At 38.8% G+C, this 17,729-nt stretch overlaps 1 protein-coding gene across 12 annotated transcripts in view; it reads left to right on the top strand.

Annotated features, from left to right (window-relative positions):
- BBX (BBX high mobility group box domain containing) overlaps positions 1-17,485 on the top strand; it is a 282,163-nt gene extending 264,678 nt beyond the window's left edge. For 9 of the 12 annotated variants that reach the window (XM_082460373.1, XM_082460370.1, XM_082460372.1 and 6 more), the window contains 3 exons: positions 1,816-2,013; positions 4,030-4,216; positions 8,417-17,485. In XM_082460373.1, coding sequence (XP_082316499.1) covers positions 1,816-2,013; positions 4,030-4,216; positions 8,417-8,504 — 473 coding nt within the window. In that variant the 3' untranslated portion in view covers positions 8,505-17,485. The remainder of the gene's footprint in view (positions 1-1,815; positions 2,014-4,029; positions 4,217-8,416) is intronic. The other 3 variants (XM_082460367.1, XM_082460366.1, XM_082460364.1) reach the window with 2 other exon arrangements.
- Positions 17,486-17,729: the final 244 nt, after the last annotated feature.

The raw sequence follows: 17,729 nt of genomic DNA, 5'->3' as shown, positions 1-17,729 counted from the left end.
TCTTTTCATTTTGCTGGTAGCTTTTATTGAAGTTTAAGTGTAAAAAAAAATTTTTTTTAATGCATATGTACTACCACTGGCCTATGTTAACTATCAAAGTATAAATAACTAAGACTGTTTGACCTGGATATAGACCTACAACTTGAAAGGAGCCTTTTTCCTAATTTTTGATTACTTGCTTGAAAAAAGGTGTTTGGGAGCATTGCCAAATAGTTTTTGGGTTTTTTTAAAGTAACTATTATCTTAAGCCTGTCCACACACAGCCATCTATTACGGAATAATATGGTAAGGCCAAGCCACAAATCATGGTATGATTTCTGCTTTACATCCTTTCTCTTGATGTAATTGAAATTATTTCCCACTTGTTTTGGAATAGGAAGCCTGGAATCAAATGCTTGAGGGCAAAGATGTTACTAATTTATAGCCTCCTTTCTCAAGGATGTACCTAAACCCATTAGGGAGCTATATTAAAATTTTTAAATGAAACCTATGTAAGTGTTTATACCAATAAGTGCATGTTTTCACACCCTGAATTGTTCTTGCTCTGTTCCTTTTATTTTAGCTTTTTTTGTCTTCCTACGTTACATATATTGTCTTATTTCCAATGTCTACCTTCATATCCACCTTCTTATGAGCACCACCAGATATCCTCCAGGTTAAGTTCGCACAGAGTTTGTCATGTCAAACAAACATGACAGTGTGATTTCCTGAACCACATTCCCCCTTTTCTTTGTCAAAAGCAATTTCTATGCTTGTCTTAAGAGATTGGATAGTTAAAAAATGGAAAGATGCCTCTTTCTCCTGCCCCAAAGCCCTTAGGTCACTGGAATAAAAACAGTCCCAATGAGGAGACGACTGCAAATATATACTCCTAAATGCTTGTTGTACTCACATCTGCATATTCTTGTCTTAATTTAAATTAAGGGGGGAGGGGGAGAGATGAACTCCTAAGGAAATGAGTAAGAAGAGACACACAGCATTCCCAACCCATTTGAACTGGGAGCAAAGTCTTTGGTGGCAAGTGTGTTCCTTACTCTTGACACAGTGACTAATAGGGTACAAGTGTGTGCTACTAAATGATTTGCTGGTGTTACAGTTAAAATTAGAGTACCTAAAACTAACCTTTCGGGGTGTCCTGCTGACATGTGGTACTTTATTAAATTATTTCCCTAAAGCACATTCACCTGGTCCTAGAATTCAGCCGATGGGAGAGAGTGTCCGTAGGTGCTGGCTTCATCAGTGTTTGCCAGGTCCTTACTGAGTACTCAGTGTGCATAAAAGAAAGTTTCTTTTCTCATCAGTCCAACCTGGAGGTTGAAAGCAAGTGTCCCAATGACAACTGTAAATTTAAGAAGCACATACTTAATCTCAGTATCCTCAGAAGAAGAGAAACTTCTTTTATCATCCTTTCCAGACTAGCTGGTCAAAAGGATCTCAGATAGGGACCCTGACCACATGTAGAAATTGTGGTCTATTGGGACACAGTTTATTCAGATTTGCATACACTGTCCTCCCCACCAACCTGCAAGATCCAGACACTTAGAAAATGTTACTCCAATGGCCTCTTAGTTAAGTATTCTATTAAAAGATAAAGAGGGCATCCTATCCCTCTGTACTTAATTTATCAAAGCACATATTTAAAGAATTATTTGTTTAAAATTATAGTCAGTATTTCTCTTTTCCATCAATACTCTGAAAACTCTAAATGTAAGTTCTTGTTCAGATAGGTCAGACATTTAGAAATGTTTCCTTCCCAGAGCAACGTTGGTGCCTTGTGTTTTTGTGTGTAACGATATATGGTTTGTCCTATTTCAGCCATATTTTCAGAAGACAAAAACACCACAGAGCCTGCTTATAAGGTTAAAAATGCCCCATCCATTCCCAACACTCCAGAGCCAACAACAACGCAAGAACCCTTGGTGGGCAGTCAAAAGAGAAAAGCAAGGAAAACCAAGATCACACACCTTGTCAGGACAGCAGATGGCCGGGTATCACCAGCAGGAGGTACTTTGGGTAAGACAAGGAAGCTTTAGACAGAGATGACCAGAGCAAGCAGGTGGCCATCAGGGCCACAGTGGCCAGAAAATGACTATAATCCAACTGTGGGTCCTCACTGAAAAACGGGTCTGTTCTGTCAGTCTGTCACAGTAACATTTTCTCTCTCTGGATCTCCTTGAGAACTGGTTTCCTACAGCGTTCTAAACATACATGTTTTAGTCCACGTTTTAAAATCATAGCTCTTTTCCCAAGAGCATATCCGGAATTCCTAGGAAGGAAAGGTAGCTTTTAGGACTGTCAGCTACCTTCTCTTTCTCAGCATGCACAAAAACAGTCTTAAGTAAATTCCCAAAGATCCGAGACTTTTAAAAATACTGGATGAGTCTTTGTCCCTGGCTCACTTTTTAAGTCATTACAAGCCAGATCATCAGGTGTTTAAACCAATGAATTAAGAAAGCTGAGAAAGAAAGCATCCAGCATTTCCTATACCACTGATTCAGACCACTAAGGGAGCCTGAGAATGCTTCTGGATTTCTTGATTCTCTGGGCTAATCCTTAACCAAATATTAACTTACAGTGAATTTCTCCATTTCAGTCTTGGCCTGTGGTCTGTTTACTGTTCCTGGTGGCCTCTGTGGAATTGCCTGAGGGGCCCGGCTTAAGCGAGTGGCACTGAGCTTCCCCCCCTCATATCTAGGGGGTGGTACACCAACTAAGCGTTAGTGGGCTTAGCTGCTGCCTTTCTGCCTTTCAGTGCCTCTAGCACCTCATTCTATCAGCCCTGAAGGAGGTGTTCCCCCCCCTTACCCTAACCCAGTTTCCACAAAAAGGTCAAAGGTCCATAATGACTTCTATAAATAGCAAAAAAAAAATGTTTGAATGAATGCTTTTTGGGAATATTTATAAATAACTGATTTAGGTTAATCTAGTTGGTAGACTTATTGTATGCTGAGATAGAAGTCATTTAGTGAATTTTGTGCACTTGTGTTTTGCATATGCATATGTAGATTGTTAAACCTTAAAGTATATTAAAGACCCCCAATTTTGCTGTCATATACGAAGTGAAACTCAAAGAGGTGGAATTTTGTTTCATAACACATCGAACCACTAAGTAGGATGAGGACTAGAATGTAGTTTTCATGATATTTAGTCCAGAGGGCTCCTCTCTCCTTCCCTTTCCACTCTGGATTCTGCTCTGTGATTTTCACGTTGTATAAATTGTTATAGCCTCATTTTTGCTTGTAGGAAGAGTGAAAGATTTTAGAAAATATTCCCTTTTATGTAGAAAAGCATATAGCACTTCATGTTCTAATATATGACATTTACAGCCTTTATCAATTACTTTCTGTAGTTAAAATGTTTTATTATAAAAACCATGGTAAAGATTACTCCTCTTCCTCTCTAATGGCTGTATAAAGTGTACTTATTTCCAACAAATGTATTGGCATAGCATTTCAGCCACCTCTTCATAAATACCAGAGGGCCCTTTGCTTCCTTTCACTAGGCCTTCAGAACAAAAATAACAGTTTAGGATCTCATTGGAACTGATTAATCTCATTGGGATTAGTTTAGGCCATCCTAAATGTTGGTAACACAGCATACTGAATGCCCAAGGTACATAGGAGGGCATGCTGTGGCTTCATCAGGAATGTTTGGTCAGTTGAGTTTTTAAGGGCCATTTTACAACATCCACTGGCCCCTCTGCAGAAGTCCCTTGGGTTTTATTTTGGCCATGGTCCATTTTTCCCTCTTTCTCTAAGACTGACCTATTCTTTGTTCTTGGATAAAACACAGTGCCTCCACTCAACTTCAGGGCATGGTGCTGCCCATGGTTGCAGTTGAGCTTAATAAAAGGGTTTTATTCCCGTGGAAGAAGAGATTCTGTAAAAGCCTTAATATTCGGTGGATGATAGAAGTGAACAGTAAAGCATATTAGCCCATTTCACATTGTCTGACACTGAGTTTTCTCTGTGTCCCTTCTCTGCAGAGGACAGAGCGATCCCCTCGTGATGAATTTCCCTTTCGTTACAGATGACAAACCAAAGGAACAACTGCAGAGGAGTCTTGCTAAGGTGACCGAGACAGGCTGCAATGACGAATGCTCACACAACCGGGAGGCCACGGAGACGCGGAGCAGCACCCCGGAGATGCCAGCCGTGTCTGCGTTCTTCAGCCTCGCTGCACTGGCCGAAGTGGCCGCCATGGAAAATGTGCATAGGTTAGCAGTGGGAAACCTCGCTGCCCTGGGTTCTGGGGATCCTGTTCAACTTCACCCCCTTTCACGGAACATGGGTGGAGACAGTGATATGGAAGCCCAAATCATCCTTTCTGATGTGATTTGTGATATTTTTCACAATGACTGGGGTTCGGGAGACTTTTGTTTACGAGGTGTTAACAAAAGTATATATACTATTTAGCAGTGTGCGAAAATATAAGGGAGTGTTGCCCACCAAGTATTTTACTTTGAACATAGTATTATTCTGTGATTAAGCTTCATTTCTGAAAAAGCCTGAGAGAGCAGAGAAGCAATATTACCTAATCATTAAAGCTTTAGAGTCAGGTCTCAGACCTGAGTTTGAGTCCTACCTCTGTCACCTGAAAACTGTAAGGCCTTGAGCAAATCATTCACTTCTCTATCCTCTGTTTCTTCTTTTATACTATGGCTGTAAGTGGTTCTCATTTCTTAGAGATGTTATATAGAATAAATCTAGTGTCCCAGTACTGGCACATGGTAACAGCCCCATTGAGGATGGCGTTGGTGGTACTAGCGGAAGAAAACAGTGTGGTTCAGGAAAAAGAGCATCTCAGCATCTGACTCATGGAAGGCAGAAGGCCTGGATTTTTCTTCAGCTCTCTGTGTTTGTTAAAAAGTCATTTATTTCTCTGGGCCTCAGTTTTCTCATCTTCTGTTTAGCATAACGATATCCCCAAAGAATCACAAAGTTGTAAGGATCAGATGAGACCAGATATGAAAGCCTTTTGAACTCAGTGAAGCCCCACAGAAAGTATATTAAGTTCTAAGTATATAATTGGGTGTTCTGCTACTTAATGGATCCTTTGGGAAGATAAAAAAGCCTTTTGTAAATTCAGGTATTTCTTGTTTTTATTCAAAGTGGATTACCCACAGATGAGTTCTTTCTTAGGTTTTCGGTCTTCAGTCCAACAGAGCTTGAAATCTACCCCAACGTGTCTACCCATCTGTCAGGCTCCATTCTCCTTCACATCCAGGTTTAGGAGACCCCAGTGGAAGCTTTGTTTGCCTCTTGCTGTTTACCTATCATATTACAGTTCTAGTGCTTCCTCACAAATAGCCTCTAGATGTTTCCAAGAAGTCAAATTCCTTTTCATGTGTACACTGCAAGTGCCTAATAGCAAGTGAACGATGACAGACATTGTTAAAATCTGTTCAGGTCTCTGAGGGAGATAATGCACAGACACTTCTCCACTCATGGAGTTTTACAGTCGAGCACAGAGGACAAACTCATAACGCATGCAAAAAGAATTAAAAATATGCCTGAGTGTTATTAAGTGCCCCCATAAATTGTGGGAATAAGAGGTTATGTAAGAATTCAGAGGGGGGTCATAATCCAGGGCTCAGGAAGGGCTACCACACAGTCACCTTTGCTGCTGCCAGCGTCCCCTTCTGAGCACGACTGGTGACACCTCTGCTCTGTTAACCAGCCGCCCCCGCCCCAGTGACTTCCAGCTGCAGCAGCAGAAAGCGGCAGCAAGCCTTTCCAATGTCACCACCACCTTCCTCTCTGTCCTGCGGTCACGTGGAATCGCTTACTCCCGTCCAGATAAGCCCGCTTCTTGCCTTTGTGCGTCCTCCTCTCGGGTGAACAGCCTGTCTATCTTTTGTCCTCTTCTCTCAGTCTTCCTCCTGAAGTCCTGCACGCTCTCTGTGCACACCTCTCTTAGACCAGCTGCCACACTGGGTTGTCGTTATTTGTTGATGCATCTGTCTCCTTCCAGTACGCTTTGAAAGCAAAGCACTGGTTTTATTCTTCATGTACACAGCTTCCTTAGGTCCTGTTACACAATGGATGAATGAACAAATGAATGGGTGAATGAATAAATGAGGTGTTCTTGAGAATGACTGCCTAAGTTAGCTAGCAGGCATAGAAAAAATGGTGTGAGTAAAGGTTCTTTTTTTTTTACACCTCCCATTAGCAAGAAAAAATATTGCCTATTAGAATTTTACTATCAACCTAACAAATGGTTAGTGTTCTTACTATCTAGACAGACAGCCTTGGAGAATCTTAGTTGTAACTTCAGCGGTTAACCTGTTAAAGCAGAGCTCCCAGCCGTCCCTCCACCTGCAGACTTAATGTAATTGTACCTGGGTTGCACATCAATTAATTATTGCTTAGGCATCACCTAGTTCATAATTTAGAGGGTGGTCGACAGAGTTAGGGGTAAACATATATTACCTGCATTCTTGCCACAAGAAATCTTAATATTGGGTTCAGAAACCCAACATAGAAAAGCAGTTTTACAGAATGCAGGAAGTAGGAAAGTGGAATTCACGTTTGTTGAGAGCCTGTTTATTTACTAGGAGTTTTATAAGGGTGGAAGCTCATTACATTTATTCTTAAAATCAGCTCTGCCAGGTGCGTCTTTTTAGTTCCATTTTAATGATGGTACAGGCGGTTAATTAACTTGCTAAGCGCACACAGCTAAACTTGAGTCAAGATCTGAATCCAAGTCTTTGAACTTCATTGTCTTTGCCTTCGCTGTAGCGTGCCACTTAAGCAGGCATCTGTCATGTCATAGAGACTCTTGGGGAATCTCACCTGACCTTCCCCTGGGAGCTGGAACCATCACTTCGTGGCAGCCCCGTCATGCTCCTACCTCCTTTTCTTTTTCCACTGAGTAAGCTGGGCTTTCACCCCAATTTCTCTCTCTCCCTCTTGCTTGCTCTTTTTTTTTTTTTTTTGCATTGTACTTTTCATCTTTCACTTTTTTTTCTTTGTATGTTTCCTTTTCCAATACTTGTTAATTTTTTTTTCGCTTTTGTAATATTGTTACATATTCAATCTTAAAAGTAAAAAACAGCATTTTAATTTCATCTTTCTTGAACAAAGAGTTGAACATATTGAAGAGTTGGTTCTTACAGCATCCCCACATAAATAAACACATTAATCCAGAGGCTTGATTATAACACGTTTTGTTTTTCTAAATTCCTAATATCTTAAGCTAAGTGATCATTGGGATTCTGAAATCCCCAAATGTAATCTATCTGTATTAATTTTCTTTTCTGTTCATCAAGAAAAAGAAAATGGGATATAGTTATGGAGAGATACAATTTGAATTTTAAAATAGCTCCTTTTATTTCACGTAATCTGAAGAAGGTACTGTATTGAAACGGTCAAACCAGTGCAAACACTGCTGCTCTATCCCATATTTTCAGCACAGTGCTGTGCACTGCAGACCATCGTAGGCCAGAGCAGTGAGTATGCATTGTTGAGGCTTGGGAAACCTATTAGGAAATGTCAAGGAGGTGCCCAATCCTATCTTTTTAGAACGAGAAGCTCTATAGAAAGTACCAAGAAATTTTCTTATAACCATGAAGTAAATCGTATTTTTCTTCCTACTCATTAAACAACAAGCTGAATGAGAAATAACTGTTTGATCTACATCTGTTTGATGTAGATCCAATCCAAATGATAAGAATTTCCGTGAATTTTTTTAAGTCTTGTCTAGAGTTCTCTCTCCATATGTGTTGATTTTGGCCCAAGTTGATTAGATTTTCTCACACACTAAAATTCAGAGTCGATACTTGCCTTCTTCCCTATGCATTCTCCCTCCATATGCCTTTGAGACTTCTCTTTCGTTAGGGGGGTTTCAGTGTTTTCTTTTCATTCATTTTTTTAAGTCACAGTTTACCTCTGTCTGCAGAGGCCATCCCTTTTACTGGCCTTAAGTTTTGAAATCGGGCTTATTATTATATATCTCAAGAAATGAGCCTGAAGGTTATCGGTTAGTATAGGAGAGTCTTCTTCCCCTTGGACAAGTCAAGGAAAGGAATGTGTCATTTTTTAATATAAGTAGATCCAGAGGAAAATTGTCATCCTAGAACCATAGCCCTTGACTGAAAGTTTTCCACTTCCTGGGAATTTCCCCAAATCTGTTGGTGCTTCAGGTTTTGTCTCTGCATAATGGAGGTGGTTGTTTGGGGGCAGAGTATGTTGTTGAGTTGTAGGAGAGGAACTGAGATAAGAAATCCTTAAAAAAGAAAAATAGAGAAGCTTTAAGAATAAAAACAGTTTTAGTTAAACGGTGTAAGTAGTAAGTCAGTAGCTATTAAACAAGATATATTGGAAAGCTTTTCTTCGTCATTTCATCATCCTCTCCTATTTCTGATAATGTACTCTCAATAAGTGATTTCTCTCTTTTTCTTCCTCTTATTTTACAGAGGTCAGAGATCAACTCCGCTCACCCATGATGGACAGCCAAAAGAAATGCCACAGGCTCCTGTACTTATTTCTTGCGCTGACCAGTGAAGCGCCCTTTAATTGTAAAACATTGTGCTTTACCTACTACCCTAGCCTTGTCTTTACTGAGAGATGCTAGTGAGTCCATGTGGTGGAAAATATAGACTGCAAACAAGTGCTTGTTGCCCTACACGGCCCAGATTCACTTGAAGCAGAAGTTGGCACCCTGGGCCAGTTTGTTCTTTCAGCACCCAGAGTCTTTGAGGGTGATGTTATCTGTCTGATAATGAGCAGGAACGGGATGATCCTAGAGCTTTGCTTTCTATTGAAGGCTTTTGATGGTAACAGGTGGTAACTTGGTAAAAGGCTGCCTTGACTGTAGCTCATCCAGCATCTCTTTTACCAACCAGAGAGTGTGAAACTAGTTTCGTATATTACCTAGTTATTCTTTCAAAACAAAAAGAAAAAACAAAAAAACAAAAACTGACACACTGCACTAGTTATTATTAGATATTCTTAGTCTTTTTTGTACATGGAGATTTATGTTCTAAGATGGTTTATATAATAGGTTATACCTACATTTATATTGTAGAATAATATTAAAAAGCCTGTTCCAGAGACTCCCAAGCAGCACGGGCAGGCGGATGTACCATTGTTAGCGGTGTATGCTCGGCCTCGTGGTCCATATATTCTGCACTTTTATATTTGCCACCAGAGTGGTAGTTTGCTGGCAAAAAGAGAAAGAGAAGAAGAAACATTACAGTTCTTACAAGCAGAATTTTTTTCTTAGCCTTGAGTGACCAAGAAGAATTTGCTTGGGGCAAATTGTGGCGAATATTTTCCCAGACAGGGGAAGAGTCCAGCAGATTACAGATTACTGATGTTTTTCATGCCTTGAGGATTCTTTTATTTTTACACAGGGGTCTGAGTGACCAATGGATCGTTCGTACAGACAAAAAAAGAAAAATATTATTCAGAAGTGACCTTAGTATTACTTCACTATTCAGAACACATTGAAGACACACTCACTTCGTGTGGACTTTGAGCTACAGACCTTTTTACATCCATCCCAGACAGACTGGACGGGTAGCAATTGCTATGCACAGCCTAATTGGCACTGCAGGTTTTTAGAGCCATTTTGAGTTTTTGTGGTTACGGAGGTATTGAGTAAATGATGAGGGAGGTGTGCCTGACCAGAGTGGGACTTGCAGTTATAGATCCACCTGCAAGTTTCCTGTTTCCTTTTCATGTTTTGTTGCTTTTGAACATAAAACCAACCATACATATGCCAGTGCAAGTGGATAAACTGGCTTAGAACATTCAACATATTGACTCCACCACCTGATGTTCACAGTATCTTGTTTCTTAGCAACAGATGCAAAGTGATAAATCAAAATTAGTCGGCGGCTACAGATTTTACAGGGTATTTGTTCCATAGCACAAAGTATTTCCCCACTCTTGCATCACAGCACAAACTACCAAATTTTAATTATTGGATTCCAGCAATAATTTTTACTGGTTTTCAAACTGGCGGAATTTTGATAGTGTTAGTTCAAGTTTGAAGCTTTTGAATTAGATCTCTAAATGGTGACAGTTTACAAGGTTTTATCTAGCTTTCTTATTTATACTTGACTGAATTGTAATGATGATTTTTTTTCTAATCGTAATTTGACCTAATAGCCATACAAAAAAATGACTCTATTAGTACTGACTAGGTTTAGCTTTTCACGGTTGTAGATATTACTTCAGTTTCGGTGCTGGAAAATATGTACAACATACTAACAGAATTGAAAAAGAATAGAGAGATTTGGGCCTTTTTTTCAAAGCAGGTAGAGAGGGCATCAGGGCATTGGAATGGTGTCCTCAAAAATGCATATTCCTTTTGGGCATGGAGGAAGAAGGAATTAGTAAGCAAGGTTAATCAGAGGCAGAAGCTTAGCCCCATTCACATAGAAATAAATCAGGTGAGCAACCCCAGATTTTAGCATGAGATTTTTACTATGATGCCGTTGTATTAATATTTTCTAAATTTCGAAACACAAAGTTAATGTTTGAAAATTGCTGGGTCCCAGTGTTGGTGGCTGTTGGAGTTTCTGGACCACTTGCTAGCAGTGATTTAAAAATTATAATTAGCTGAAATCCCAAAAAAAAAAAAAAATCAACAACAAAAATTGTTTGGTGCAGAACATGCACCTTGACAATGGTACTAACTTGTTATTCTCTAGAACATGTTAGAATAGATCTATTTTTGCCAGAGCCCTCTCCTCCAGTCCTCTGATTACATTTCACTAGAGTTCCTTAAGAGAGTGCTGTATATTCATGGGACCTTTTTTAAAAAGAAGCAAAACAGAAGATTACTTTTTTCTATGTGATTAATATATCTTACTTGATCTGCTTTTCCTAAACCTCAGTGGCTTTTCCCTTAGGCAGGGGTCGGGGTGGAGGGCAACCTACTGGATATGACTGTTTTCAGATACTTTAGAAAAAAAACAAAAACAAAAAAAAACACCTTTTTGTAGAAATGCTTAATTTTTAAGCGGTTAGGCACTGAGAGTAGCAGAAATCCTGCAAAGCTTTATAGTCTTTTAGACACTCGCCTTGTCATTTCTCTGAGTAAAGTCTTGATTTCAAAAATAGTGCTTTTCTTATGCCCTGAATCCGCTGGAGAGGGGTGTTGGTATTTTCAGGTAACAACATTTGTTAGCACAAATATTGCAGACCAACATGTAGTACCCTCCCCCATTTATCATTTTCATTTCACTCCTCTCATTCTTTTTTATTTTGGAAAATCATATTGCTATGGTGTGTACCTTAATCTGCCAGCAAACACCATCTACACTAACATTTGTCCCACAAGCATCCTCAAGAGAAAAAGTTGTTGCACCTTATGTATATCTCAAGCAAACCAAAATATGATGCTCTTCTGCTTTTGTTTTATTCTAAATTGTTGTATCATATCTTTCTGAAACCATTCTGAATCTAGTTGAAATTATCAATATTTATGCTTTTAACCTTAATTTCTGGATTCAAACCTGTATATAAATCTTTTGAAAAAAATTGTCCTAGCCCTTCTCTGTGTTGCTGGAAGTGTATGATTTAGTCTCAGATGGAGACACAGTACTGTTCCAGTTTTCTTTAGCCTTTTATTTATTTAGTTATTCTGGGTATTTTCCTATGTAATTTTGAAGTGTGTAGAGTATATTATAGTTACTGAAGCTGCAGCTCTAAGAAGCTGAGTGAAAGAGAGAAAATACTGTAAGACACCCTTCTTAAGTGTTTATTTGTTTGGATAACTGTAATGAGGCCAGGAAAAGGAAAAAGGTCCCACAGCCACTTTGAAGACACAGGTTCTTATCCCCAAACTAGGTTAGTTCCCAGATTTTAGATCAAAATGGTGAATTCTTTAAAGCCCTCTTTTTTAAAGGATATATCATTACCGTTGTAATTCTGACAGTCTTTCCCCCCCTCGAAAATATATTTATTTAATTCCGTCAGATGAGCTTTCTACCAGTGCCCCCTCAAAGCCATGCTGAACTCATTCCCACGTTATCACTGTTATTATAGTTCCTGCCATTAAAACTGCTGCAGAGAAAAAAAGTGATGGAACACTATGAACAAAAAGGAGCATCTGAACTGGTCCGGTTATTTAGAATCCAACTTGTGTAATCCCCGTCACTCTCTTATCAAGTCAGATGTCACTCTGCCTGAGTCATAGAAAATTTTGTTTGCGCTCTGTAGTCCTTGGCTTATCCTCTGGAAATGTTTGCACCTATGTAAAATCTCAAGCAAATTATAAATCGATACAGCACTAGGAGTAAGCTGAAAACTGAATGACATGTTTTGTTTATACAGTTCCGGGGGAGGGATGGGGAATATCAAGTAACTCTGTTCCAAGTTTGGCATTTGGCATTAATGTGAAGCAGTGGGACCATGCTGCCTGCTAAACTACTGTATGAATCCTAAGTGTTCTGGAGACCAGCGGCTGGAGGCTGGAGGCCAGCATCCGTACAACCAAGGGGAAGCGTCGCCGCTTCGTGGGGGAAGAGGAAGGAAGTCGTGCAAGGCCTGGAGTCATCACTCGTGAAGGGGAAGTCGGGGTGTACGTGACGCTGTGAGGAGGCTCACCTTTGATTGCACTGCTCCACCGAGCCCTCAGATGAGGCCAATCCTAATGGGCTACCTCGGCTTTAACGGTTAATTTCAGTAAGTCCCGTTTCAAAGGTTTGTCTGTTTTTGCTTCTACCTTCAGTGCCACTATTTTCCGCTGCAGTGTTTTGACTTCCCAAACCACCTTCTCCAGAGAGAACAATGTATTGCTGAAAATGGGCAGTAGAAAAAGCAAATGCTCTTATTACATTTGACCTATAAAGTATTCAGAGTGACTGCTAGGTGGGAATTAAAATTTAGCTTTCCCCACATAGGATCTTGTTTTGCACCTTATAAAGAGTGTACTAATTGTTAATTAGGTGTTGCTTTTATTTATACAAGCATTCCCAAAGAATTAGATTTGGATTTTGTGTTTATTTGAGTTTGGGGATTTTTTTTTTTTTTTACAGTTATCTTATTTAGATTGACTAACATCATACTTATAATAAAAAAAGAAACAGTTGTTCAGTTCATCTTACCAGATATGTCTGGTGAAGTATTCAGGGTTTGATGGACTGCTTAGCTTTTATATAGTTTGGAAGTGATAGCGAAGTTTATTATGCCCCGTATTAAATGACCTTGTCCTTTTCACTGGGGACGTTATCTTACATTTTAGAAAAAGAAGCAGCAAAAGAGTGAACAACAAGACAAGTACATTTGATTCCCCTCATACGCCTCCATCTGTTTGTGCTACGCTTTCCTTAAAAATATAAATATACATTTTCTTCACACATACAAAAAAGTTTCCTCCCCTGGCCAAATTTTATTTCTGGTGGTATGATTTATACTAATAATTGAAAAGAGGAAACCTCGTACTTAGAAGTTCGGTGGCCACTGCTTTCTTGTTGCAGTCAGTGGTCAAAATTGATCCTGCCCTTAAATTGATCTTTATGCACAGAATTAGTTATTGTGAACATTACTACTCTTTCCAAAGATTTTCTAATAACTTGGGCCAGAACTGGTTACCGAGGAGCAAGGACCTAATTCCATGCCTCCACACGCCCCCATTGCACCGCACCACACATCTTACCTCACAAGCTCTAACCTAAATCACAGAGGCACGCGCTTCGTGGACTAACCATGGCCTCCCCTTGCGGCCCCAGGGGAGTGCTCACGTCCCCTGACACCTCACTTTAGTGCCTCAGCTCGCAGCGGCAGAACTGGGGTGGGGGATTGTGATCTGGAGCTCAGCACATGCTCGGCAACATGTTTCTCATTTCCTTAGCACTAATGTCTTGCTCTCAGGAATCTGTCAAAAAGGAATAAAAATCACCTGAGAGTCCACATACCAGATTATGAACTTTTCCCATAGGTTTGAATTGCTTACTTACCTGTCATAAATTAACCACAGCTTCATTTGACCACCAGGTCTTAAGTCTGTTGACAGTTTTCAGCATGACCGAATCGCTCATTTTTTTTTGCTTTCAGAAATTGGCTTGGTTCTCTTTAGAGTTGGTGTAAACATGCCATGTAATAAATGATTTCCACTTAATGGTACAACAGAATTATTGCTTTCTTAGATGTATGTGTAGTAAAAGTCAATATACACATTTATATAATTTCTTTCTTCAAAATCTTATACTTAATTTGATATTTCTAAAAATTGCACATGTAAGTCATGTGTATAACATGCTAAAGTACTTTAACTGTGATCTTAAAACTGAATAAAAAATATTTAATAAAAATTTGAAATATTTTAAAGATATTATTCAATTTTTTTTTTTTTTTTGGTTCACACTACTGGCCATAGTGTATGTGCCTTCAATATACCATATTTACTAAAAACAGTAGGGAAAATACTTTAATACAAATAAGACCTTTCAACTATTGTAGAATACCAAATGATGGTCTCCCCTAAACTTTACCTGAGATTCACCATTGTATGAGCAGCGCTGGTTGCTTTTGCCTAACGTGTGGAGCAGAAATCAGCCCTACAGAAGAAGGAAAACATGCTTCAGTCTGCTGCACAGGAGGAGAGGCTCCTTGGGAAAGTGTGACCTGCCTGAGCATACCATCTTTCCCCGAACTGTAATAAAAGGATGGAAGTAGTATCGTTAAGACTGTAGTATAAACTCAGGCCTCTAGTTTGGTGAATATGATGTTCCTGAACCTTAGAACCTTGGATATGCTTTTTTTTTTTTTTAAATCCTTTGGATTGGCACACAATTGTGCGCATGCACACACAGCGTATAAATACATATATAGTATAATTATGTCACAGCCGTTGCATTCAGACAGACTTGGCTCCGAAGTATGGCTCCACCCATTTACCGCTGGGTTTCTTAACCTCCCTGAATCACACTTCACTTACCTAAATGATGGTGGTTAATAATAACTTCTTAACACCACTACTGGGATGAAAAGGAAATATATATGAAAATGTTCGCATGGGGCCTGTAACGGAAATGCCCATTAAGTGGTAATTGTTGACTGTATTATATTTATTCAGACTAGAAGGTTGATATGTTAGTGTATTCAAAAGAGATGCTAAGTATAACTTCGTCTTCAGAATGAACTAGGGTCCTGATGCCTTAGGGATAAGCTGTTTGGATTTGATGTTGTGGAAAACTCACGGTAGGTTAAGTTCACATAGCTAACTCATACTTGTATATGTAGCACTATAAGATTTTTCTGTAAAATCTGTCTGCCTAATGAATTACATTTTCTAATACTCCGGCACACTTCCTTTGAATTATTGAGAATAAAATGTATTGGGGGAATATAAATTCTGTTAGGGAAAAGGGTGATAATATGCATATGTGTGTGGTTTTATGATCCTGCATATACAATCACATCTGTCCTTCTGGGTAGAACATGAAATCTCTTGCAAGGAACAATAAAATGGTTCTTATCAATAAGTGAGCTAAAACTAATACTACTGACTCTCTTCCATGCATATTGAACAAAGGTAAAGTTGCTGATCATAATGTATTGGAAACCTTGTCACCTTTTTGAAATATGGAAATTTTCAAATATATGCAAAGATAGAGCGGCTAGTATACTGAACTCCACGTACCCATCACCCAACCTCAAGCACCTGCATTTCCTTGATTCCTTCATCTGTATTTCACCCGTTTTCCTCCATTTCATCCCCCAACCCCAGATACGCATATCCCAGAAGTGTGATTTCATGTATAAATACTTCAGATAGTCTTTAAAAACAAATATTTCGATATGCACAGATATTCATTTTAAGTATCACCTCACGATTCCAAAAGTATGTTTCTTGTCCAAAGCAAAAGGAATTCATGAGCCACAGCAATGCTGGAGTGAAGATAATTTGGAATTAGAAAACGCTGTTCAAATTGGGTATCTCTGTATTTGACATTTTTAATTTACAGTTTCTAAACAGATTTTAAGAAAAATGGCCTTAGCATGCTATTTATTTATTTAATTTATTTAGGTCTTGCTTTCTATGATTTTGTTGTAGTTAATGTCTAAAAAGGCCCAAGGACTAAAACTTATAACTATATAAAACTTTTATAAACTTACTGTGTCCTTTATACTTTTCCCTCCAACCCTGTCCCTGCTGCATTTTCTGTCTCAGACTTTTAAGAGTGAAATCTGTTCTTGTAGGGGAGAGGTAGAGACAAAATATTAGATGAACTCTGGAAGGCAGGTTGCCAAAGACTTTAAAAATCTGCAGTCCTGGGTCAACAGGCCAGAAATTAAAGCATAAAGTGAAATCCCTTGCTGGAAGAGATAAAATGATAATTCCTACTTTAAGGCTCATCTATTCGGCGATCCCTTACCCTAGAGAATTTCACAAAAGGTCATTTTGTCTCAGGATCATGTATTGCAAAGTCAGAAGAGAAAATGTGGGTGATTGAAAGTTTCTTGAGAATGATGGAGGATGAAAGGGGGAAAGGGAAATTTCATACAAACAGGTCTTTAGAGTTCAGTGTCTAAAAGTCAAAATGGTTTTGAAGCCAAAGTCAAATGGTTTTAAAGCCAGCATGAAAATATTTCCAAGAAATATGCTTGAGTATAATTTCTTGATTTTTTTCCTACTATTGGGCATCATATCTGTGGTGCTTATGAAAGACATTAAACAGATAACAATTCATATCTTCCAGAAATAAACATATGAAAGCACTGAAAAAATACATTAAAAACAATTAAAATATACTCTGTAGATACAAAAATAGGTAATAATTTACCATCTAATATGAAGCATCTATTTGAAATATAATAGAAAAGCAAAACTGATATAATTAAATTTTTTTTCCTCCAAGATATAATCTTTGAGATAAATACTGGAGAAGTTTAGATGGAGTTTTACAAAATAACTTTAAAGTTTCACTTCTCCCATACTGTATCTTGGCTTAGGTATTTATAACAATATATTAAAAATAAAAGTGATACTCTGACAAGTCCTCAGAAATTTAACCCCTCTTGTAAATAGAATATGAAGTACTTAACACACCAATCCTAGCCTCACCTGTATTAAACCTGTATTGTGTATCAGTCAAAATCAAAACTGTGTTGTTAGAATAAAATGCCTTAAAAACAGTTCTTCATCCACTTCTCTGTTTCAGAGCCCATGAAAATTAGTTCACCTCACTTGCTTTGGCTCCAGAAGAGTTCTTTACCGATATGGCACGGCCATTAAATTGCTGTCATGCTCTTACAACAATCCAGTCGTTCCGCAAATCTGCGGCGGAGGCCTGCTATTGGACCGCTAATCACCAACAAGACAGTCTTCTGAGGATATATAATCTAGTGGGGTTTAGAAATGGTCCACTGAAATACACTACAGATGAGGCTGGGCTTGGAAATCAAAGACTGTCAGAAAGAAGTTACATATAAGTGCATGTGAAACTTGATAATCTGCATTTTGAAGACTTTAAAAAAAATGGGTGTGTTACTGTTTTACTTTAAAAGACTAAAATTCTTTTAATTTCTCAGATCTCTGAGAATGACAAAAATGTGATAAAATCCTTTGGGGACAATCCATGATGCAGCATATGTTTCTTTTATGTGTGTCCCAGGGTATGGAACCTCCCAGCTATGCTAATTCCAGGACTGATGTGCAGTTAGATAGCACATCGGCTACAACCTTGCCATGACGTCTGGAGAATATCCGAAATCGCAAGGTCAAGCAGCACAGTTTAAGCATTTGGCCTTAGGGTTAGAGAGGTAATCCTG

The sequence above is a fragment of the Balaenoptera physalus genome (genome assembly GCF_965194825.1).
Source record: "Balaenoptera physalus genome assembly, chromosome: 4".
NCBI lineage: Eukaryota > Metazoa > Chordata > Mammalia > Artiodactyla > Balaenopteridae > Balaenoptera > Balaenoptera physalus.
Note: the sequence above shows the minus strand (reverse complement) of the source record. Positions and strands in the feature narration are given on the sequence as shown.